The sequence below is a fragment of the Aedes albopictus genome, chromosome 2 (genome assembly GCF_035046485.1).
Source record: "Aedes albopictus strain Foshan chromosome 2, AalbF5, whole genome shotgun sequence".
Lineage (NCBI taxonomy): Eukaryota > Metazoa > Arthropoda > Insecta > Diptera > Culicidae > Aedes > Aedes albopictus.
The window spans coordinates 133,021,459-133,045,225 of record NC_085137.1 but is presented as its reverse complement, the minus strand read 5'-3'; the positions used below and the strand labels follow the sequence as shown (position 1 = coordinate 133,045,225).

The 23,767-nt window shown below is 39.2% G+C and overlaps 1 protein-coding gene across 1 annotated transcript in view; it reads left to right on the top strand.

Moving 5' to 3' along the window:
• The window catches only part of LOC115253949 (carcinine transporter), a 47,656-nt gene that overhangs the window by 8,999 nt on the left and 14,890 nt on the right, over window positions 1-23,767 (top strand). Inside the window, exons 2-4 of the mRNA XM_029853434.2 lie at window positions 9,651-9,875; window positions 22,290-22,463; window positions 22,878-23,728. Of these exons, the coding sequence (XP_029709294.1) occupies window positions 9,651-9,875; window positions 22,290-22,463; window positions 22,878-23,728 (1,250 nt within the window). The remainder of the gene's footprint in view (window positions 1-9,650; window positions 9,876-22,289; window positions 22,464-22,877; window positions 23,729-23,767) is intronic.

Sequence of the window (23,767 nt, the reverse complement as noted above, 5' to 3'; positions counted from 1 at the left end):
TCTCAAGTTTCCATCCTAGTTCCCATGCAAATTGTTTTTTTTTTATTTGCTCCCATTAATAGTTCCTTTCGTGGTTTTTTCGATATTTTTAGAGATTTCCGATAATTACTTCTGGAATTTCTGCCAGAGTTTTCCGATATTTCTCCTAAATTTCTTCGCTGATTTTCATCAGGAGTTTCTCCCGGGATTTCTCTTGGAGATTTTCAGAGTTATTTAATGAAGTTGCTAAATATTTCCTACCAGAGCTTTTTTCCGAGATTTCCCAGTTCTTCTCAGGATTTCTTCCGAAGTTTCTCTCGCGTTCCTCATTGCATAATTTCTCGCAAAAATCACGTGGATTCATTCCGACATGTCAGGTTTTCCGAAAAACACTTCTAGAAAAGTACAGTACTGGACGCATTGACCGATTTTCATACAAAATGCTTAATTTTGGAGCTCTGTATTTCAGCTTCTAGAGCACAAACTCCGAGAGTAATCTCAGGTGAAACTTAAAAAAAAACTCTCGCAAGAACCTTTATAAAATATTCCGGATGTAACTTCTGTAGAAATCCGGGGAAAAACTCCAGTAAAAAAATCATTGAAATTTCTTAAAACTTCGGGAGACATCCCAGAAGCAATTCCTTCAGAAAACTCGTGAAAAACTTTTTTTAAATCCGGGAGGAGCCTCAGTTGACATCCCAGCAATAGTTTCTGTAAAAACCTTAGAATTCCCGGAAAAATCTTATGGAGAAGTACCAAGAGGAATAACGAAAGAAATCGCGGAAAACCTTCACGAGAAATTCCGAGAGAAACCCTAAGAGAAATTCTACGACAACATCTGATGTATATTCCCGGAGAAAAGAGAATGAATTCCACGAAAATTTGTTCGGGCAAAACGCAGGAGGAAAAACGAGAGACTGAGACCAAATATGGGCAAACCTCTGGAAGAAAATCTAGGGTAAAAACGTCGATAGGAATACGACAGAATCTCCGAGAGGAATTTGAAAAGGAATCCCAAGAAACAGGAATGAAAGAAGACTGAAAATCTCTCTAATAAAGACACATGGCCTAACCTTAACTTTGGAATCCAGTTAAGTTCGTAACCTTTTTTCATTTTCACGGGATTTCCGTTTATTTTTTTGTGATTGCTACTGCATGTTCAGGAGACGCAAATGGACTCAAATAAAAACAAATAAAAAAAATCCCTGGTGAATTTTCGGTTTGCCTTGTATTTTTTTCAGGTAGTAGATAACCTGAAACTGGTTCAAAAAAGTCAGTAATAGAAATCTGCATGTGTTTGTTTTGAATTTTGTGTTATTGGCTATTTTGTGTGAAAAATATGGCACATTCGTGATTTTTTAGTAAAACAAAACGTGGATGTGATGTGAACATCAAAATTTTATCAAATACATGTCTAGTACATTCCAACGGAAAAATTTAAGACTAACAACTACATGTCATTGCTTTAAATTTTGTTTTATTGACTACTATTTTGTAAGAAAATTATGGTATTTTAAAAACTTGTTTGGTAAAATGAATTAAGATTGTCATGAAGGCGATATTATTGTTCAACGTTCATCATTTCACGAAAAAATTCAAGCCAAAAAACCAGAATGCATTGCCTTATATTTTTATTTGCTCACTAATTTGTGTGAAAAATGTGGTCTTTTCCTATTATTCCGAGTGAAATAAAATATGAGTGTAATAAAAAATTCCCTAGGATTGTTCAATCTTTAATAAAGACAAATCAATCAATCAATAGGATTGTTCAAATAAATCCACTAAACTACTGCGATAAATTCAAAATAGAAAATCTACACATCATTGCTTAAAATTTTGGTTTATTCGCTTTTTTGTGGTATTTTCGTACATTTTTTTTTTTATAAAACAAAATATTAGTGTAATGTAAACATCAACATTTTATCAAAAACAGGTTCAGGAAATCGTAACGGACAATTTAAGGCCATACAACTACATGTTATGGCTTTAAATTTTGTTTAATTGACTGTTTTGTATAACCGTTCAGCCCTTGGTCTCTCAAATAAAGATAAATCAATCAATCAATCAATGTTTTGTATAAAAATTATAATATTTTTGTAGCTTTTCGAGTAAAATAAATTAAGTGTGTCATGAAAACGTCACTATTACTCATTAAGAACGTCCAGTACGCTTTCACGAATAATTTAAAGGTAAAATACTACTTTGCATTGTAAGTCATTATTTTAGTTAACCACTTTGCGTGAAAAATGTGGGGTACTTTCGTTGATTTTTAAGTTAATCAAAATATGAATGTAATGAAAACATCACTATTATTCTTCAAGTATGTCCCCCAAACTGCTACGAACATTTCAAGGCTAAAAAACTACATGTTATCGATTTAAATTTAGTTTTGTTGACTACTTTGTGTGAAAAGTTTGGAAATTTCGTAGTTTTCCGGGTAAAACAAAATAAGAGTGTAATTAGAACATTTTCATTGTTCATCAAAAATGTCGAGTACAATCCTACGAACAATTTAAGACCAAAAAAACTATATGTCATCGCTTGAATTTTGATTTACTGCTTATTTTATGTGAAAAATAGAGTATTTTAGCAGTTTTTTAAGTAAGGTAAATTATCAGTGTACTAAAAAATCACTAATTTTGCATAAACATGTTCACTCCAGCTGTACGCATGATTTAAAGTCGAAAAAACCATATGTCATCGCTTTAAATTTTGTTTTATTGATCAATGTGCGCAAAAAATGCACTCTCAAAAAAAAACTAGGAAATGCCTTTTGCTTAATAACTTTGGGTAGACGCATCTATTTTATATTTTTTTAAATGGACGATGATCTAGAAACCTGTCCGTTTCCATTGCAAAAAAAAAGTTTTGAAATCGGTTGAAAAACTTCTCGGCCGTTGTCGTGCCTTGTCAAATTTGGACTTCCGACTTTTTTTGGACCCTTGGTAGTTTAGGAGTTAAAGCGTTTCAACACATGTGGTTTCAAGGAATTTCAATGCGTTTTAGAGGTTTCAGAGAGGTTGTATAAGAGCCTATAAGTAACTTTCCCAGGGGTTTCAGAGGTACTTCAAAGCGTTTCAGGACGTTTCAGAGGGGTTTTAGGGGGCTTCACAGGCACCTACACTCTCGATCAAAAGATTGGGGTCACCCCCTTAAAAACATGTCATTTTTTAGGCCCATATCTCCACCAATTTGCGTCCGATTTCAAAATCCTAGGTCTCATTCGAAAGATAATAAGTCAAAGTAACTTTGAACATGATTTAGGCGAAAGTTCAAATCACTTATCCATGTTTTACGGTAGTGACCCCAAACTTTTGGCCGATACATCATTTTGAGGGATGACCCCAGACTTTTGGTCGATGACATCAAGAGTTAATTTACTTAATAACTTTGTTTCTAGATGTTTTAGCCAAGTTCGGTTAAAAGCAGTTGAAAGCTCCAGCGACACTGCCGTAAGTTTATATTCATTTTTTAGAAAATCTGGCAACTTTGGTTTAAGTTTATATACAAATATTTTTGAAAAACTTTCACCTAAATCATGTTCAAAGTTACTTTGACTTATTATCTTTCGAATGAGACCTAAAAATCGGACGCAAATTCGCGGAAATATGGGCCTAAAAATGACATGTTTTTGAGGGTTTGACCCCAAACTTTTGATCGGGAGTGTACGTATTTTTTTTTAGGGTTTCAGAGGCGTTTCCAGGCATTTCGATGCGTTTCAGATCGTTTCAGGAGGTTTCAGAGGCGTTTTATGAGGCTTCAAGGGCTCCCACGTGATTTTCACTAGGACTTCAAGGGTGTTTCACAGTTGTTTCAAGGTGTTTTAGGGTTCTGAATCATTGAAGAAATTGCTTAGGAATTCTTGAAAAATTCCAGATATTGGTCGACAAATCCTGAGAGAAGCTCTGCAGAAATTCCTGAAGAAACAAATGCAGAAATTATTGACGGATCCCTTGGTGGAATTCCAAAAGAAATCTTTGGAAAATTTCGGAACTCCGGAGTGAACTTTTGGAGGGATTCTCGAAGGAACCCTCGAAGGAATCTTTAGGTCAACCCCTTATTTTTTTTGAAGTTTATTCTGTAATTTTTATGGAAATTCTTGATACAATACTTAGACAAAATCCTGGGGGATTTTTTTTTATAGGAATCATTAAATGTTTGACTGGAAAAATCCTTTTGAAGTAATTCTTGAAGATTTTTTGTAAGAATTCTCGAATGGAATGTTTAGAGACAAATTTGCAGGAAGGCTTAAACAATTTTCTGAAAAATATGAAACAATTCCTAGAGAGATTCTTAAAGAAACACCTGAAAGAATGCTTGGATGAACTTCTGAAGAAAGCCTTGGAGGAGTTCCTGAAAGAACTCTAGAAAGAATTATTCAATTTATTCCTGCAAGAATTCCTAAAAAAACCTTGAAGGTTCTCCTAAAAAAAGGGTAGAAGAAATTTTTGGAGCAATCCTAGAAGAAATTTCGGAATAACTGAAAAAAATATTAGATCAAACTTTGCTGAAGTAGACATTTGGGGAATTCCCTTTAGAATTTTGGGAGCATTGTTCGAAACAATAATTGAAGGAAATTTTTGAAAGAATCCTTGAAAGAATTTCTGAAGTAATCGTTAAAATAATTTCTGAACGAATCATTGGAGAATTTTTTGCAATAATCCTTTTAGAAATTCATGGATACAATTTGGATAAATTTCTGAAAGAATTTTCAGATAAATTTCCGAAATAATACATGGGTGAGTTTGTGAAGGAAGATTTGGAGAAATCTCTAATGTATTTCTTTGAAAAACACCTGAAGAATCTGAACCTGAAAAGAATTTCTGAAGGGATCCAAGGATGAATTCTCAATCAATGTTTAGAGGAATTCCAGAAGGAACCCTTATAGGAATCCTTATAGGAATCTACAGAAGGTGACTTGGTGCATCACATAATTTTCATGGGAATCATTGGCTTTTTCGTTTTCAATGATTGTTTGCCTTGCGTTGTTGAAGTGATAAAAAATGGGCAATTCTTCAGTCACGCAGCAGAAAAAGTATCATCACACTCACCACAAGGGAGCATACAGGATGATACATTTTCATACAAATATGCGCTTTGATGACTGAGTTTTATCACTTTGAAATTTCGAGCTAGATTTCAATTATGCTGATGATGGGCTACGCATCCTTAGTGGGTTCATCTCATATAATCAGCTTAAATTCCGTGCTCGTCAAGGCAATCTTTGCAAATGTGGAAAATCATTGTTTTACAAGCTTTTCATTCAAATATTCTAGTCATTCTCAGGCTTGATCGGCTCAATATAAAGTATACTTTGTTTGCATCTGAAGATAACTTCAATTATATGATGAAATAGCATGATGGTGTTTTGCCCCACGGCAAAATCTACGCTCCATATACATTTTAGGAGATTCTAGGGGCGTTGTAGGAGTCTCGGGTGGCTTCAAGAGGTTTCAGAGGTGTTTCAGAGGTGTTACAAGGAGTTTTGGGAGGTTTTAGGGAGTGTTCCAAGACGTTTCATGGGGCTTCAGGAGCTTTTCAGGGGTTTGAAGTGATGTCTGGGGCATTCCAGAGGTGCTAATTGACATTCCAGGGTAGTTTCGGGAGTTTCAGCAGCGTTTCAGGGGTTCTCAAGGGACTTCATGGGCATTCAGGGAATTTCAGGTTCGTTCCAAAGGTATTTCAGGAGTTTCAGAGGTGTTCCAGTGGTTTTCCAAGGGGTTTAAGGAGGTTTTAAGGAGTGTTTCAAGAAGTTTCAGGAGGTTTCAGGAGCTTACCAGGGTTTTCAAGTGGTTTTTGGGGCGTTCCTGGGTTTTTAATAGAGTATAAGGGGTCCCAGAAGCTTTCCAATAGTGTTTTATAGAGCTTCAAGGAGCTTCACTGGCGTTCAAAGGGTGCTCCATAGAGTCCCAAGGGGCTTCAGGAGCCTTTAAGACTTCAGGGAATTTTAGGGGCGTTCCAGATGTTCTCTAGGAAATCTCAGGGGGTTTCAAAGGCATTACAGTGGTTTTAAAGGAGTAACAGGGACGTTCTAGGGGTCTTTCAGGAGTCGTGGGTGGTTGCAGAGGCGTTCCATGTAGCTTCAAGGGGATTCAGAGACGTCACAGACGTATTACAAGGAGTTTCAGGAGCATTCCACGGGTGTTCCAAGGAGTTTAAGGAAGTTTCAAGAAGTGTTCCAGAAGGTTTCAAGGGGTTTTAGATGCTTGCCAGAGGTCTCAAGTGGTTTCTGGGACGTTCCAGGAGTGCTCATGGGCATTCGAGGGAAGTTCCGAGGATTTCAGGAGCGTTTCATGGGTTTTCAAGGGACTTCAGGGGCTTCCAGGGGGCTTCTACGAGTATTTCAGGAGTGTCTTAGGAGTTTCAGAGAAGCTTCATTGAACTCCATGGAGTTTCAGAGGGTTCCAGGGGATCTCAAGGGACTTCTGGAGCGTTCCTTGGGGTTTCAGAGGGTCACATAATTGTTCCTGAGTATTTCATAGGTGTTTCAGGGAATTTCAGTGGGTCACAGGGGCGCTCCATGGGATTTTAGGAGCGTTCTAGGGGTTTCAGGGAATCCTAGGGTTTTCCAGAGGGTCTCAAGGGGCGTTCCATAGGGGGTTTAGAGAGTCTCTGTACTCTCTAAACCCCCTATGGAACGCCCCCTCAGTGGGTTTTAGGAATATTCCAGGGATGTTCCAGAGAGTCTCAGAGGGCTTGAGAGAGTTAGGGAGAAATCGTCACGTTGAATGACAAAACGTCGAATGCCAAAACGTCGAAAACGTATAATGTAGACAAATAATGTGTTCTTCATTCTTTTAAATTAAAGGAAAATCAATCGTACCGTGACTTTCTTCTAGAACTGGTTTTTCATATACCATATTTTTAGGTTCAGCTTATAAAATGAACTGTTGGTGGATGAATTTAGATATGTCGAAATGACATTTTCAGCACTGGTTTCTAGGAGTTCAACTTCCTTGAAAGCCCCCTTAATTTCCCCTGAGTCCCCGGAAATCCCTCTGGGACCCTTCTGCAAGGATAGGAACACTCACTTGCAAAGAGTTACACTCACTTGCAGTTTTCTCAGCTCAGAAGCGTGCAATCAAGAAATGATGTATGGACGACTTTTGCCTTGTGGTTGGGTCTAAAACTTTTCCGAATAGAGAAGGTATCGCACACACACATACCTAAGTCGTGAAGGAACTGCGAAGACAATTCTCCACGAGGTGAATGTATATCACACTCACCTCGTGGAGAGTCGCTTTCACAGCCCTGTCACGACTTTCAGACGCACGTGCGATCCCTACTCCATTCGGCAAAGTTTTAGACCAAACCACAAGGTAAAAGTCGTCCATACATTGTTTCTTGATTGCATGCTTCTGAGCTGAGAAAATAGCAAACAAGTGTAACTCTTTGCAAGTGAGTGCCCGAGCAAAGTCTGACAGCAAATTGAAAACAAATTTTGATGTTGTGATATTGCAAATTATGATAACTTAGGTTGTTGTCGTTTTGGTCGTTTAAACGGTTAAAACATCAAAAATGAGAGCAGAAAAATGTTCCCGTAACAGCAAGTTGACAACAATTCCTGCTATCAGTGATAGCAAATTGATAATAGTTTTTGCTATCAGTACAAAAAAAAAATGGAAAAACCGTTAAAAATATGGGGGGGTTTGATTGATATGAAATCCTGAATGCCATAAGATAATTACACTAATGATATACTCTGATAGTTATTATACAACGTTGCCTAGAACTTTTAAAATAACTTAAAAACTTATTTTTTATAATAGTTTGAAGTGACAGTAAAACGAAATCTAAATTTGAAATCAAATATAATCAGGACAAACTAATATCAAAATGTGATATCAATTTCTTGCTGAATACAAATCGTGTTTTCGATTTGCTATCATTTTGTTGTTAGACTCTGCTCGGGTGTTCCCATCCCTGCCCTTCTGAAAAGCCTTACGTCTGGAACATCCCTGAAACCCCCTTAGAAGGCCCTAAGGGGGTCCTTCTTCCGAAACCCTTCTGATGCTCCCGTGAAACTTGAAAACCAAATTCTGACAAATTTATAAAATTTTTATGGGAATCCAAATCCAATGGGAAGTATAAGACGTTTACAGGATTTTTTTCTACTACAGGTTGGGCTCGATTATCCGAAGTCGGGTTATGAAGCTTCCCTAACATATCTCGGAAACAAAATGTTGTAAAAGCTGAAATTTTGAAATTTTTAAAGCCTGCTTCGATGACAAATCAGTCAAAATTTTACCTTTAGATTTAATTCCGTTTGCCAGATATATGTTTGGAAAGCCGCAAACCCGACTCCGGGTAATCAAGTGCAACCTGTCCCGTGAAATCATGCACGGAAAAACAAATTAAAACAAATATTTGAATAATCGGTTAGTTCAACGAATTAACTACATTGAATTAGGTCGTTGCAAATATTTAATTTGTTTAAAATATTCAAAAATCCCAAAATATTGTAGTTGCAAAAAAATGGCTAAATATGACTCCATTTTCAAAAGAAAAAATGTTTTCAAGCAACAATTTTTCAATAAAAGGAAAAAAAAAATTTTTTTTCAATAGTTTTTTTCGTTTTTATTTTGTTCCTCATTTATTTTTGCCCCCTCCCCCCTTGTACCCGATAAGAGGTCTCGGACATAAAATAAAATTGAGGGGCCCAGAATCAAAGGGGTGTAAGTGACCATTTTGTCGATTTTGAGCTGAACATATAAAAAAATTCTTCAGATTTCAAGCTTTCAGGAATTATTTTAAGATTATTTTTACAATGATTACAACAAATACAATAAGTCGTAGAAAATTGGATCAATTTTGAAACATTTTGTATGGGATGAAGAATTGATGAACAACTTTAAACCTCATTTACTCGAAAGTGGGATTTTGTCACTTACACCCCTTTGCTTCTAATCCCCTCAATTGATATTTTATAAGTACATTCTGCAAGGTACAATGCTCTGAAGTTAGTGTGATTAAATTCTTAAAACTTATTACAATAGCTAATAATAACGAATTTCTACCTCAAGACGCTAGAACACATCCAATGCCACATCCCGTTAAGCTTCACTAAAACCCGGTACATATTATAATTGTCGCTATCTGTGGCAGCCCACACAATCGGTAATTGAATACCCATGCCTCGAAGTTACTCTTCCATCTCGAAGGTATCAGGTAGCAAAACAAACTTGCACACTCTACGTCAGAACCTTGATTTGGACTCCATCTTCAATACAGCCGTGGTAGTGTAGTGGAGGCCAGAGTGGAGTGGTTTCGTAATCGACCCTGCCCTATTCAGAGCACAGCTCGATGCAGCGTATTTAGCATCGAATAAGCGTTAATCCGTTTAAACAAATGATCCACATGTTACTACTAAGTGATACTGTAAGGCATATTCCACAGGGGAAGGGAACACCCATAACGGAAAAAGTGAGTTCCCACCATTGGTTTCGATTTTCGCGTGTCATGGTCGAACGTTTGCACTGTGAAATCGTCAAGAACGGATATGTCTGCCACCCGCCGGGTGATGGCTAGAGAGACAAAGGAAGGGCTTCAAGGACTGCGTATTGAAACCTATCACTACTGGCTAAACCGCGAAACGATTGGCGTAACTAATCCTTTTTCCCTTTCATATTTGCCTTGGTATCGACGTAATCGTATGGATGTGTGACCACCAGGAACCGTTCGATTTGGATGAGTTGCTACCGGCGATCGGCGAGTTCGGACGGTACCAGAAGTTGCTGCTTTGGCTGATATGTCTGCCGGCGTGCATACCGTGTGGATTTTGCGCCTTCAATCAGTTGTTCATGACCGACGTGCCCGAGGACTACTGGTGTAAGATTCCAGAGTTGCAGAATTTTAGCGTGCAGGAACGGAAGCTGTATGGCATTCCGATGGTGGAGGTAAGTTTGCGCTTTGGATTTGATTGAGTTCGGTGGAAGCTGCACGTTGGGTGCCGGTTTCAGATGATTCAGTATAGTTAATTGAATCTGACGCGAAGGCGTTCCCATTGCAATTGAGATTTAATTACTGGTTGGGAGTGTTTATGAATGAAGCTTAGCAGTTCAATGCGCTCGTTGTTGTTTTAGTGACGCGTGGAGCAGTTAAGCATGTAGCAATAAATTAATATGGCTAATTGTATGTCTTTAAAACAGTAGCATTTAATGCTCACTGTATTGAATCAACCTTTCATAATAATATACATTTTACATTGCTGTTGTACGCACAATATTTCCGTGGTACATAAGGTTTATTTTACATACATCTTGAGTCACTTTTCAAGTATGAATTTTTGATAAACATCAAAGTGTAGAGTTTATTGGACCAAGGAAATTCACACGGTTGTTTTTTACGGAATGGAATTTTTTTTCATTGATGATGATACCTCTGAGATTTTCCATTTGCTTTTTAAGAATGGTAAGCTCCTCCAGAAGTGATGAACATCAATTTGCATTCTTGAAACATGCCCTTCCCACTGTATCTTCTCGTTTTGGTCACCTTCTGGATGCTGGGATCGCCGTCCTGAGTACACATTGCTCGAAAATTCCAAGTGCTTGCAGGTTCTCGTCGAGCATGGTGTATGTCTCATGTCCGTAAAGCAACTTTTTTGAGGTGGCGATCCCCTTTAAGAATTGTCAAAATATCTGGGGCCCAATGAAAATTTTTAGTATAAATATTAAACCGAGTTATAATAGCAGAATAGCAGAAATATTAAACCGAGTTATTTGGATATACAGAGGATGGCCAAAGTGTTTGGAATAGGCAACTTTTTTTTCTCCCACAAAAAAGTTCAACATGCTATAACTTGTCATAGAGCGCATCAAAAAATCTCAAATTTTGACTGTTTGTCAACCTATTCGATGTGCATCGTTGGTACAAATTTGGGCTCGATTGGTTAATATTTCGCAAAGTTAGAACCGTTTGGGTAAAACACTATTTTTTAGACAACTCACTTTTGAGCTGTCATATCTCGGAAACCAGTAAACCGAAGTGAATGAACTTTTGAGCGTACACTAACAATATGTAAAGGCTTCACAAACTATTAAAACATAGGTACTTTTAAAACGTTGAAAAAAGTTATCATGGATTGACACTTTTTGGATTTTTCTCAAAAAAATGTAATTTTTTTACATCAATGTCAATAAATTTTAGTGTTGATATCCAAAGATTTTCCACTTCTGTTCTCAGGTTATCTCTAATCAGATATATTAGAGCCTATTTAGATTGAAGGAAGGACACATTTAATAATTTTTGTGTGGTATTGTAAATTTGACTTATTTTCCTCTATATGGGTAAAAATTTCAACCCGGTATAACTTAATTCGCCGTGAGAAAATATTACATATTATAACGTCGTATTGAGTATCAATATATTGTTGATAAACGTTGAAAAATTCATTCAATTCGGTTTACCGGTTTCCGAGATATGACAGTTCAAGAATTAGTTACCTAAAACATAATGTTTTACCCGAACGGTTCTAACTTCGCGAAAAATTAATCAATCGAGCCCAAATTTGTACCAATTATGCACATATAATAGGTTGACAAACAGTCAAAATTTGAGATTTTTTGATGCACTCAATGAAATGTTACAGCATGTTGAATTTTTTTGTGGGAGAAAAAAAGTTGCCTATCCCAAACATCTTGGCCATCCCCTGTAGTGGCGTAGCCAGAAATTTCCTGAGGAAGCGATTTTCGACGATATCATTGATATTTTTTTTTTATTTGACACTCATATTTTATAAACAATGATGTTTTATGTACATTCAATTTGAGTCGTAGCTTAATAATAGCAGCGCAGCCGACAATTTATTCTTCTGAAAGCATTTTGTATGTATATGTGTATGTATGTATGTATGTACAATTTATTTGTTTTATACTGAAAATTTGTTCCTCAAAAATCCGTAGAATATAAAAAAAGACGCGGACACCGTCTTCAGCCAGCGGCTGTTCAGACTGAAAGAAACTTAACACTAGACAAGGCGACACATGAAGCTTGCACTAGTTTACACGAAGAAGAAACTATGTATTCTCACGAAAAGTTTCATCGCCCGGAGCGGGAATCGAACCCCCACCCCATAGCATGGTGCGATTAGAAGCTTGGTGACCCTAACCGCACGGCTACGAGACTCCACAAAACTACATTTTCTCATCAAGTCAGAAAACAAAAACCCTCTTTCTTTTACTATTTCAGTGCAAAATATTCATTAAAAATACTCTGAAATCAAATCGATTAAAAACATCTCAATAGATTTTTAGATTTCCGAGTTTCGAAATAGTTTCAGGCTTCAAAAACGTTTACAAAAGTAGTGGATAACTGTAACTGACACTGAGTGAGATTCCAAGTATGGTAGTCGAAATACGCGTATCTGTCAACAAGGATAAATAAAAGAGGGCGGAATTAAATGGTACAAAAACTGATTACACTCATTCGTAGAGGGTATTCTGCTTAGAGGGTTCGACAAGTCGATACAAGATAATGTTGGTGATTTCAAATCTTTTTTTATTATTTTTACTATGTATACATAGGTTTTTATATTTACTTATTCTTGATTAGTTTTGACTGGACTAAACAAACCGAAACATACGTTTTGCTTCACCAATTTAGAATCAAACTGGTATTTTGTTTGATGAAAAACCAACAAAAAATTAGTTTGAAACAAACCAAATCAACAGATTGTTTGTACTTCATTCCTAACGTCTTCTTTGAGCCCACAGTTCAACACGGATCAGCCCTATGGCTGGAGAACTTTGTATAAGAATTCCTGATGAAATTCCTGAATAAATTCCTGAAGAATATGCTTTAGGGATTCCCGAATGAATCCATGGAAAATTTTTAGGCAACTTCTAAGAGAAATTGCAAGAGAAATTTCCGGAGGAACAATTACACAAAATTCGAGATTCGTGATCTCTGATTAAATTCCTGAAGAAATCGTAGGATAAATCCTAAAACAATCGTTGAAGGAAACCCTTGCGGCATTCCCGGGTGAATTTCTGAAGGAGTCTCTTGACAAATTTTTGGAAGAATCCGTGAAGAACTTTCTAAAGGAACACCTTCAAAACATCCCTGGAAAATTCATGGAGGAATCTCTGGAGGAGTTCCTGAAGAAATCAATAGATAACTTCTTGAAGGGTTTCTTGGAGAAAAAAAAAAGAATATCAGGATATATTCCTGAAAGAATCGCAGGACGAACCTATGCAGGGGCTGCAGAGGGCATTCTTGAAAAAAAAAAATAAATGCAATATTCAAAACCTATCTTAAAGAATTTCAATACACTGGAACCTTTTTTCATGCACATGACTGGGACTGCATAAATGAAAAATGTGCATAAATTGAAAAAGGCATAAAACGGGAGAAATTTATGCATAAATTAAGTTTGGGCTTTGACGAGGGAATCTAGTTCGCCAGAATACAGGCCAAATATTTCAATAGGTCCTATCTGCATTTGAGAGGCTCTCTTTGTTTACTTTCTCTTTCAATTATTGCAATGTAATGGTACACTTTTCAACTATTTTTGCAGTACAAATTAAAAGGCGATTGTTTTGACCATCGTTCAATGCAAGGAGACAATCAAAATACAAATAAACAGCTGAGATATTAACGCAAGAGGGGGAAACCAAAGAGGGCCTCTCTTCTGCAGATAGGACCTTTAGACATGTTTGGCCTGAATAGGTCTTGCTCTTGGGCATTTGAGGTAGGGCTATGGGGGTTTCCAGAAAGTTCTCAGAGAGCCCAAAAATGGGGTTTCCAAGGGACTTCAGGGGATTTTTAAGGGATTGTTTCAGGGGATTTGAGGATCCCTTTATGGGTGTTCTGTCAAGATTTGTTGGCATTCTGATGGGATTACGGGGGATTTAGGGGCACTTCAATAGTATTAATCCTTCAGGACGCGCGCTGTTGTATAAAGTACAACAGTACCAAAAATCCTCGCTCGTCGTATACACCGTGAGCGCGATGCAGTTTCGGTTACTTGATGGCGTGCGACCTGAAAGGTTAAGGGGGGTTCAGGGATGTTTCAAGGGGCTTTAAGGGCAATTCAAGGGATCTCAGGAGCCTTTAAAGGGTGTTGCAAGGGGTCTTAGGGGCGTTTCAAGGTATTTCAGAGTCATGTCAGAGTTATGTAAGAGATTTTCAGAGTGTTTCAGAAACATTGTAAGGGCGTTAAGACCTCTATTTTAGGGGCGTTTGATATCATTCAGGTCCGTTCATGGGGTGTCTGGATCCTACTAAAGACGTCCAAAGGGATTTCAGAGGCATTTCAAATTTAATATCATGATCTCAAGGGCGTTTCAATGGGATTACGGAGGTTTCAGGGGCGTTTCGAGGCATTTTAGGTCAACGTTGTATAAGGGGGTTTCAAGAACACCTTTAAATCAAAGGGTATTTAAAAACAATTGAAATGGGGTTTATAAAAATCCTCTTAAACTTTCTGAAATGCCTCCAAGATCCCCCTGAAATCCACTCGGATCCCATGTAACGGACCTCCAAAACCCGCGAGAACTCCTCCGTAACGCTTCCGTAACGCCTCTGAATCCCGCCGAAAATGCCCTGATACCTCGTGAAATGCTTCTCAAATCCTCCTTAGCCTTCCGTAACTCGCGCGGTTGGTTACCTGCGTCAACACCACGCTAACGCAGAGTACAAAAAGCGAGATTTTTTCAACGTGTTGTACAAAATACAACAGCGCGTTCGCTCGAGGGTTAAACCCACTTAAACTCCATGTAACGCGCCTGAGAGGCTCCGAAACCCCCGAAAACTCATCTGTAACGCTTCCGTAATGCCACTGAATTCCGCTGAAAATGCTCTGAAACTTCCTGAAATGCCTCCAAAATATCCCTTAAATCCTTTCGGACCCTATGTAACGAACCTGAGATTTTCCAAAACCCCCCAAAAACGTCTCCGCAACGTCTCTCAATCTAGCCTAAAATACTCTGAGACTTCCTTAAATGCCTCCGAAACCCCCGTAAAGCCCATTCAGACCCCATGTAACGTACGTGAGACCTTCGGAAACCCCCGAAAACATACTTGTAACGCCTCCAAAACCCGACGAGAATCTTCTGAAACTCTCTGTAATGCTTTCGAAAACCCCCTCAGACCCCCGAAGATCTCCTGGTAACCCGCTGTAACCCCTCGGGACCCCCTGAGTTCCTCAAAATCCTCAGGTAATCCTGGAGAAATTCTTGTGTGCATCCTTAGGAAATATGATGCAAGCATTTCTGAAATAGCTGAAGGAACCCCTAGATAAATGGTTAAAGAGATATCAAGAGGAATTTCTGAAGAAATCACCAGAGGAATTCCTGGAGTATCCGTGGAAGAGTCTCCGGAGCAATCCCAGGGAAAATTCTTGGAGAAATCCCAGAAGGAATTTATGGATGAATCCCAGGAGAAATTCCAGGATGAATCCCTGGAGGAATTCCTGAAGGAATCACTAGAGGAATTTCTGCAAGAATGCCTGGAGGAATTTAAGGAGGAGACCGCGGAGGAATTCCTGGAGGAACTCATGGAGAAATCCCTAGAGGAAATTTTAAAGAAATGTTTTAAGTGCCAACTGTAGGATCTCCTGGAGGAATACCAGGAGAAAATCCTGGAAGAACTCTTGGAGTAATCTCTAGAGGAGATATGGGAGGAATCCCTAGAGGAATTTCTGGATGAATTCCTGGAGAAATCCTTGGAGGCATTTCTGGAAAAAATTTCGAGAATTCCTGGGAGGTATTTCTAGATGAATCCCTGAAGCAATTCTTGGAGGAATCTCTTAAAGAATCCTTAGAGGAATCTCAGAAGGAATTCCCGGGGGAATCCCTGAGGAATTTTTGAAAGTATACCTGGAGGAATTCTTGGAAATCCCCAAAGAAATTTCTAGATGAATTTCTGGAAGGAAACCTGAAGGTATACCTGGAAGAATTCTATAAAAAACCCTGGAGGAATTCCTGAAGCAATTCCTGAAGGAATCTCTAAAGGAAATCCTGGAGGAACTTCTGTACAAATTCCAGGTGGAATTCCGTGAGAAATTTGAAGAGGAAATCCTGGAGAAATCCCTAGATGAATCCCTAGAGGCCTAGAGGAATACTTGGAAGAATTTTCTGGAGGCATCTCCATAAAAATTCCTGGATGAATTCCTGGAGCAATTTCTGGATGAATTCCTGGAGAAATTTCTGGAGGAATTCCAGGAGGAATCCCCGAAGCAATACTTGGAAGAATCTCTGGAAGAATTCTTGGAGGAATTCCTGAATAAATTCCCGGAGAAATGTCAATGGTCTCTGAAAAAAAAAAATCCTGGAGGATTTTCTGAAGAAACTCTGGGATCAATTAATGTACTCCTGGAGGAGTTCCTTAAACAATTCCTGAAGATATCTGTTATGTACAAAAGCGTACATCAAATATAATACTTGATTGGTTCTTGAACACCCCTAGTAATATATTTGATGTAGCTAGATAAGAATAATATGTAGAGACATACAGTTCTATCGCTACCACCGTCGGGTAAAGACGTAGGCAAATGTGCTCCATGCAGCTCGGATTACTCTTTGTCGTCAGCTTGTATTGTGTTCATACCTTCACTGCAAAATAATTTTGCTGATAATCAGCAAACTTTGCTGATTTTTGGCGTGCTGATTGCATTCAGCAATACAAATTACTGAGTATCAGCAATTATTTTTCAACTTGCTGAACCATCCAGCAATTTTGACAGTTGATCAGCAAAGTTGTGCTGAAATTCAGCAAAAATGTTGCTGAAATTCAGCAATTTCTTTTGCTGATTTTTGGCGTGCAGGAAGCATTTCAGATATTTTGGTGTGTTGTTTACACGCGTGCTTTGTTTCTCGGTCTCGATCAGGCCGGTCGCACTTGCTTTACAATCAACGTTGGTGCTTTTTCACCGTAAAAACAGCAGCTCCTCGATATGAGTGAAGTGACTGTTAATACAGTGCAGTTTTGCTTCCCCGCGGGCAGCCCTCGGCCGTCATGGCTTGAAATAGCCAACTTTTTGAAAACGTTGGACACCGATCTGATGCTCATGGACACAACGTATAAAACAGCTGAAGATCGGTCGTTGTTCATAAAATTCACGTCTGCAGAGGCTATGACTGAGTCGCTGCGGATGAATGTGGAGCCACGTAAATTTGCGTATGCGAGTGGAAGGATCGTGGAAGTTCGAATGACAATCGCGGGTGCCAATATGCGGTACGTGCGTGTTCGACTTGCCACCAGAATTGGATGACCATAAACTGTCGAAGGTGATGGAAGAATTTGGGAAAATCGAATACGTGGTACGTGAAAAATTCCCCGCAAACCTTGGACTCGACCACATGTACACCGGAGTGCGGGGGGCTAGGCGGGGGGTGTACATGGACGTCAAATCTAGTATACCACCAACAATTGTTGTTGCCGGACGGAAGGGAAAAATATTTTATGATGGACTGCGAGACACTTGCTTCCAGTGTCAAGAACTAGGACACCGGCGGGAATCTTGTCCTCAACGACAAAACCGGAAGAAGGAAACGAGAAATTTGGATACTTCAGGGCGTCCTTCGTTTGCCGGGATCGTATCTGGAATAACAACCACAACTGCATCGGTAGAGCGGAAATCGTCGGAGAGTGAAATAGTTGAAGTATTGGAAGAAGATGAAGAATTCGAAGATCTACCAACGGAATTTTTGGAAGAAGAAGAGGTGCAGCCAATCGATCGTGAGATGGATGCTGATGCAAGAAAAGAAATTTGACGAAAGGAAGGTCTGGCAAAGTTGGAGGAGGTGGCGATAGCAATTCAAGAGGCGATGAGGAACCCGCAGGCTAATCAAAGACGGTCCCAGTTTGCAGCTTCTGGTTCCAGTTCAAGTACCTACTAGTCCCAAGAAGAAAGTAGCTCGTAAAAGTCGCTATTGATTTTTTTTAGAATAACAAATTGTTCTGTAAGATACTCGGCTCAGTAGAGTTTTTCATTAAACAATCGAGCCTACCAAATAAACGAACTAGAAAAAAAAAATATGTAGAGACATAATATAGCAAACCTAGTGTGGAGGTGCGTGTAGCACCGAAATGAAGCAATTTCTTCCCCGTAGAATGTCATGGAACTTGTGAGTAGATGATAAGTACTAGGACGAAATCCGAGAAGAATGCCTAGATAAATCCCTTGAGGAATCTCTGGAGGAGATCTTGGAGATCCAGATCCCTGGAGGAATTTTTGGGAGGGTTTCTGGATAAATTCCGGGGAGATTTCCTGCCGGAATGTCTGGAGATAAGCCTTGAGAAATCCCTGGAGGAATTCTCAGAATCCCAATAGAAACCCCTGGAGGAATTCTTGGAGGAACTTCTGGAGGAATGCCAGGAGGAATTCCTGAAGGAATCCTTAGCGCAGTCCCAGAAGATTCCCTACAGGAACTTTTGGAGGAATGCATGTAGGAATAACTTGTGTCTGGAGGAATATATGCAGGAGATTTTGGAGATTCTGATCCCTGGAGGAATTCTTGGGAGAGTTTCTGGATAAATTCCGAGAGGATTTCCTGGTGGAATGCCTGGAGGTAAGTCCGAAAAAATCCGTGGAGGAATTCTTAGAATAGAAATCTCAATAGAAATCCCTGAAAGAATTCTTGCAGGAGCTTCTGGAGGAATGCCAGAAGGATTTCCTGGAGGAATCCTTAGCGCAATCCCAGAAAATTCCCTAGAGGAATTCCTGAACGAATTCCTAGAAGAATGCCTGGAACAATTTCTGGAGACATGCCTGTAGGAATTCCTGGAGGAATCTGTAGACAAATTCTTGGAGGAATTTCTATAGGAATTCCTGACGGAATCTCTGTATAAATTCTCTGAGGAATCCTTAGAGTGATTCTTGGAGAAATCCCTGGAGAAATTCCAAAAGGAATCCCTAGAGAAACCCCAGAAGGAATTTCTTAAAGATTCACTGGAGTATTTCCAAGAGGAATTCCTGGAGGAATTCTTTGAGGAACCCCTGAATATATTTTTGGAGGAATGCCTGTAGAAATTTTTGGAGGAATCTTTATAGGAATTCCTGAAGGAATTTTTAGAGGTATCCTTGCAAGAATTACCTGAGGAATTTCCGAAAGAACTCTTAAATTCGTGAAGGAATTCCTAGAGTGATTCTTGGAGAAATCCCTAGAAGAATCCCAGGAAGAAGACATGAGGGATTTCCGAGAGAAGTTTCCGAAAAAAATCCCAGGAGGAGTAACTGAAGCAATTCTTGAAGAAATCCTGAAGGAATCCTAAGAAGAGTTCGCGAATATACTCCTGTAGACATCCCTATAGCAATCCCTTGAGGAATCCCTGGAGGAATTCTGGAAGAAACCTCAGAAGGAATCGCGGAAGCAGTCCCAAGAGGAATTTCTAAAGGAATCTCGAAACAGTTCCTGGAGGAAGTCCTGGATTGATTTCTGACGAAGTTCTTGAAAGAATTCCAGGAGGAATTCCTTGAGAAATCCCAAGAAGAGTTCTTAGGGGAATCCTTGAAAAATTTTTAAAATAATCCCTGAAGTTGTTCCAGAAAAAAAATACAGAAGGAATTCTAGAAGAAATACTTGGAGGATTTCCTGAAGAAATTTATTGAGGAATACCGGAAGCAATACCGTCAGAAATTCCTAAGGAAATCCAAGACAGCTTTCTAAACGAAGAATTTCTGAAGGAATACCTAGAAAAAATCTAAAGGAACGCATGTCCGCAGTAATTTCTGGACAAATTATTGAAGAAATCCTTGGATGAACTTCTAGAGAATTGTTTGTACTTTTTTTAAGGACAAGGTATTTGGAATACATAGCTCAAAATTTCAAGAGCACCGTTTTTTGGAACCGTTGAACGGATTTGGATGAAAATGCATCACGCTAATTGTTCAGTGGTTGTCAACAGCGTGATGCATTTTAATCCAAATCCGTTCAACGGTTCTAAAAAACGGTGCTCTTGAAATTTCGAGCAATGTACTCCAAATACCTTGTCCTTAAAGGAATTCCTGAATTTACGGAAGAATTCATATACATAGTAGTTATAAATTACATAAAAATGAACAAGTAAACCACATTTCAAAATGACTTAGAGCTAAAATATAATTGTAATGACAATGCTTAAGCACTATGCAACTTTGATCCAATGACACCGCGTCTGACGGTACATGGGGTGTTTTATGAGGTTTTTGGTGGTTTTCAGATAAGCTCAGAGTGTCTTGGCGTTTTAGGGAGTAAAAGGATTGTTCTCCTGGGGGGTTCCGGAGGCGTTTCAATGGGTTTCATAAAAAAAAGGATTTCAGAAAGGCTGCTCGGTACTCACCGTTGTGAGATTTGCGGTTACCTGACTTTCACGAGAGAATTACAACATTATTAATGTAGGTAGGGTGCCTGTACCAGTTATCGCACTACCTAAGGAAAACTATTTCTACAAAAATAAGAGGAAGACCGACGAATGTCATCGATATGTCAAATGATTGATTAGTTTTCATACTTTACAGCAAAATATAGAAACGGAGCCAAAACTACTTTTAGTATTTTTTACGGCGTGTGCCAATAATAGGAACCCTGTACCAGTTATGGACACATTTGTTAATTTGGGTTCCACTTCGCACTCTTTACATGCATTCCTTATGGGATTTGCCATAACTGGTACACTATGGCGAAATAGAGTGCAAGGAGGCCGAAAAGTTAAGGAAAATTATTTGTTTCTATCATAATTTGAGCAAATTGGGAAATTTGAATGATTGCAATCATCTTTTGTGAACGTGATCTGTTGTTCACTAAATTTTTCTTGTTGATTTGCATCTTTAAAGGTTGAAAATCAACTATGGCGAATTTGAGGTACTATAGCCATAACTGGTACACTGAGCCTACCTGTCAAAGCGTTTCAACACGATTGATTTTTGGTAATAATTTAACAAGCTTATTATTGGATCTCCGAGTAGAAATTAACCAGACGTTTCCTGGAAGATGAAACATACTTCAAACAGTTTCTCTTGCAGTTTCTTTTATGTAAATGCATCGTGCTAAATGTATCGTATTTAATTCCAGCACGATGCTTGAAAGGAAACTATTAAAAATATGCATTATGGAACACAGTATACGCGTGGTTCCACTGAGAGTATTCAAAGACACGACTGCTCGAGGGTTAAATATGACCGAATGGACAGGTAGCTTAATATAGGCATCAGTAGGTCGGCTCCAGAGGCACGTTCTCCTCCATTTGGGAAAGCTTAATACCTTGGCTTAATAAGCCGTGTATCAGCCCGTATTACGCATTCAAACTGCTTGCTGCCCTACATAAGCAGTTCGAATGCATAGCTGCCTTGAGTTAGCATAAGCTGTGCTGCTCAAAAGCTTTCGGCTGTTTATTAGCATTTCAACTGCTTGAAGTGGTTTCACTAGGGAGCATACAGAATGCTTTTCAACTGCTCTTTAAATGCTAGGAGCAAAAAGGTTGGGAGATATGTTACGCATTTGGCAACACATTTTGTCTCTCTCTTACAGAGCCAATGCTTCTGTTTATAAATTTGTGCATCTTATTTGTTTCTTCATTTTCCCCTTCTCATCCAAAAGCACCAAGGAAAACATTTCTGCAGCTGGATTGGATTGGGAACTTGTCCATCAAAAAATCACCAATTATTTATCATTTCGTCGGAAAATATATGCCGAATAGGTGGACGCTTTGGTGGATCATAGGATTGTTTGAAAGAGGGAAGAAACAATCATATTCCACAGATGTTTAAAAGAAGGGATCGTAATGCTCTATCACAATGAAATATCTCAATGAAAACAAGTTTTGGATGTTGAATCTGAAGCTGTTATCGAATCATTCTTTATATTGGCGATTAAATCAACGCACGCCACCGGGACAGCTTTAGCATCGTGGATCAGGAGCAACAGAATCCGAAGCAGATATGATTAATCAATCTCCGGATCGTATGTTCAAACCTACATCACTACAAAAATCAGCAAAAAAGTACCACCTAGCACCGGCTGGAATATGGAAGGACGATGAAGCGGGGAAGCAGGCTGAGAGAACGAGAAGCAGACGTCAATCTATTTTTGTTTTTTTTTGCTCGACGAGGCGTTACGCTTCTTTGACATTTCGTCACGACGTTCCTGAAGGGATAGCACTAAGACAGCCCGTTATTTTGCCAAAACCTGCTGTGAGGTAGCACTATAGGCGCATATACGGCTAATTAGCATTAAACGCCTTGTCGTAAAGGCTATTATAATGCTGAAGGAATGTTATTTTAAATGCTTACTGGTTACTTGGGACATATACATCCAAGTGATTCTTTCTTTGATATGTGAAAAAATATGACTAAACATTTTATGAATGCTTCCATTTCTTATTGATTTTTGCAGCGTGATGGACAGGAGGAGTTCAGCAAGTGTTCCCGCTATGCGGTGGATTGGAAAGTTTTGCTGGCCGACAACGACATATCAACGATTGTCCCCAACAGTTCTTGGCCAGTGGAGCTCTGCCGCAACGGCTGGGAGTACAACAATTCTTTCGTAATGTCATCTATAGTGATTGATGTAAGTATGGACTTCCTATCGTTTATATTCAAAGTACAGTCGAGTCTCCTATTAAACGCTGCCACCTACTTTACGCCCATCACAATTTCTCAGCTGTCTTGCATCCAATCCAGCTGATTTGTTAGAGCAGTTAGTGCTTATTATAGACTCATCACATACAAAAAATGAACTAAATTGGACAGTAGTGGGCGTAAAGTGGGTGGCAGGGTCTAATAGGAGACCCGACTACATATGGATACCGTTAAATTTCAATACATTCAGCGCTAAAATGATACACAGTATGCATTTCAGTGTCACGGTCGCCATATACTTTGAATTCCATTTCTAATGTGGATTAAGGGAAAAAGTAGTGAAATTTTAGATAAATTTTCTTACAATTTTTTTTATACCAATTAACAAAACATTTCTTTTCAGTACAATCTAGTCTGCGAGTACGACATTTATCCCACATTGGGACTAGTAGCCCTAAACACTGGAGGGCCCATTGGAGTGTATTTGTTCGGCATGCTCAACGATCGAGCCGGTCGACGGATGGCCTACTTTTGCTGTTTGGCAACACTGCTGTTCGGCAGTTTTATCACCGCGGCCAGTAGCAGTTTCTGGATGTGGGCCTTCAGTAGAGTGATCGTGGGTCTCACCATCCCCGCAGTGTACCAAATCCCATTCATCATCGCACTGGAACTGGTCGGACCGAACTATCGATCATTCGGTACCGTAATGACCTGTACGTTCTACACGTTTGGCCTGATGATGCTCGCCGGAGTTACCTACCTGATACGGGACTGGGTGGAACTTACTCTCTACACCTCGGTACCCTTCCTGTTGTACTTTCTGTACCTGTTCATAATGCCCGAATCTCCGAGATGGCTACTGATGAAGGGCAAACTCGAAGAAGCACTGAAAATCCTCGAAAAAATGGCCAAAGTTAATGGTAAGCAGTTTCCGGCAGCGTTCAAGAACAAACTGCAGATGCGAGTCGAAGCTGAGAAGTGCAGAACCGTGAAGAAGGAGGAAGTTTCCATCGGGGCGTTCGATCTCTGCCGGACGCCAAACATGAGACTGAAAACAATACTTATCACGTTGAACTGGTTCGTCAACGAGACTGTCTATCTGGGCCTGAGCTATTACGGGCCATCTCTCGGGGAGAATCAATATCTGAGCTTCTTTCTGTCGTCGCTGGTGGAGATTCCCAGCTACGTGGTGTGTTGGATTATTATGGATCGCTATGGTCGACGGTGGCCCATGTGTATGCTGATGATACTGGGGTATGTTTCGAGTTGTATTGTTTGTATCAACTTTGAAAC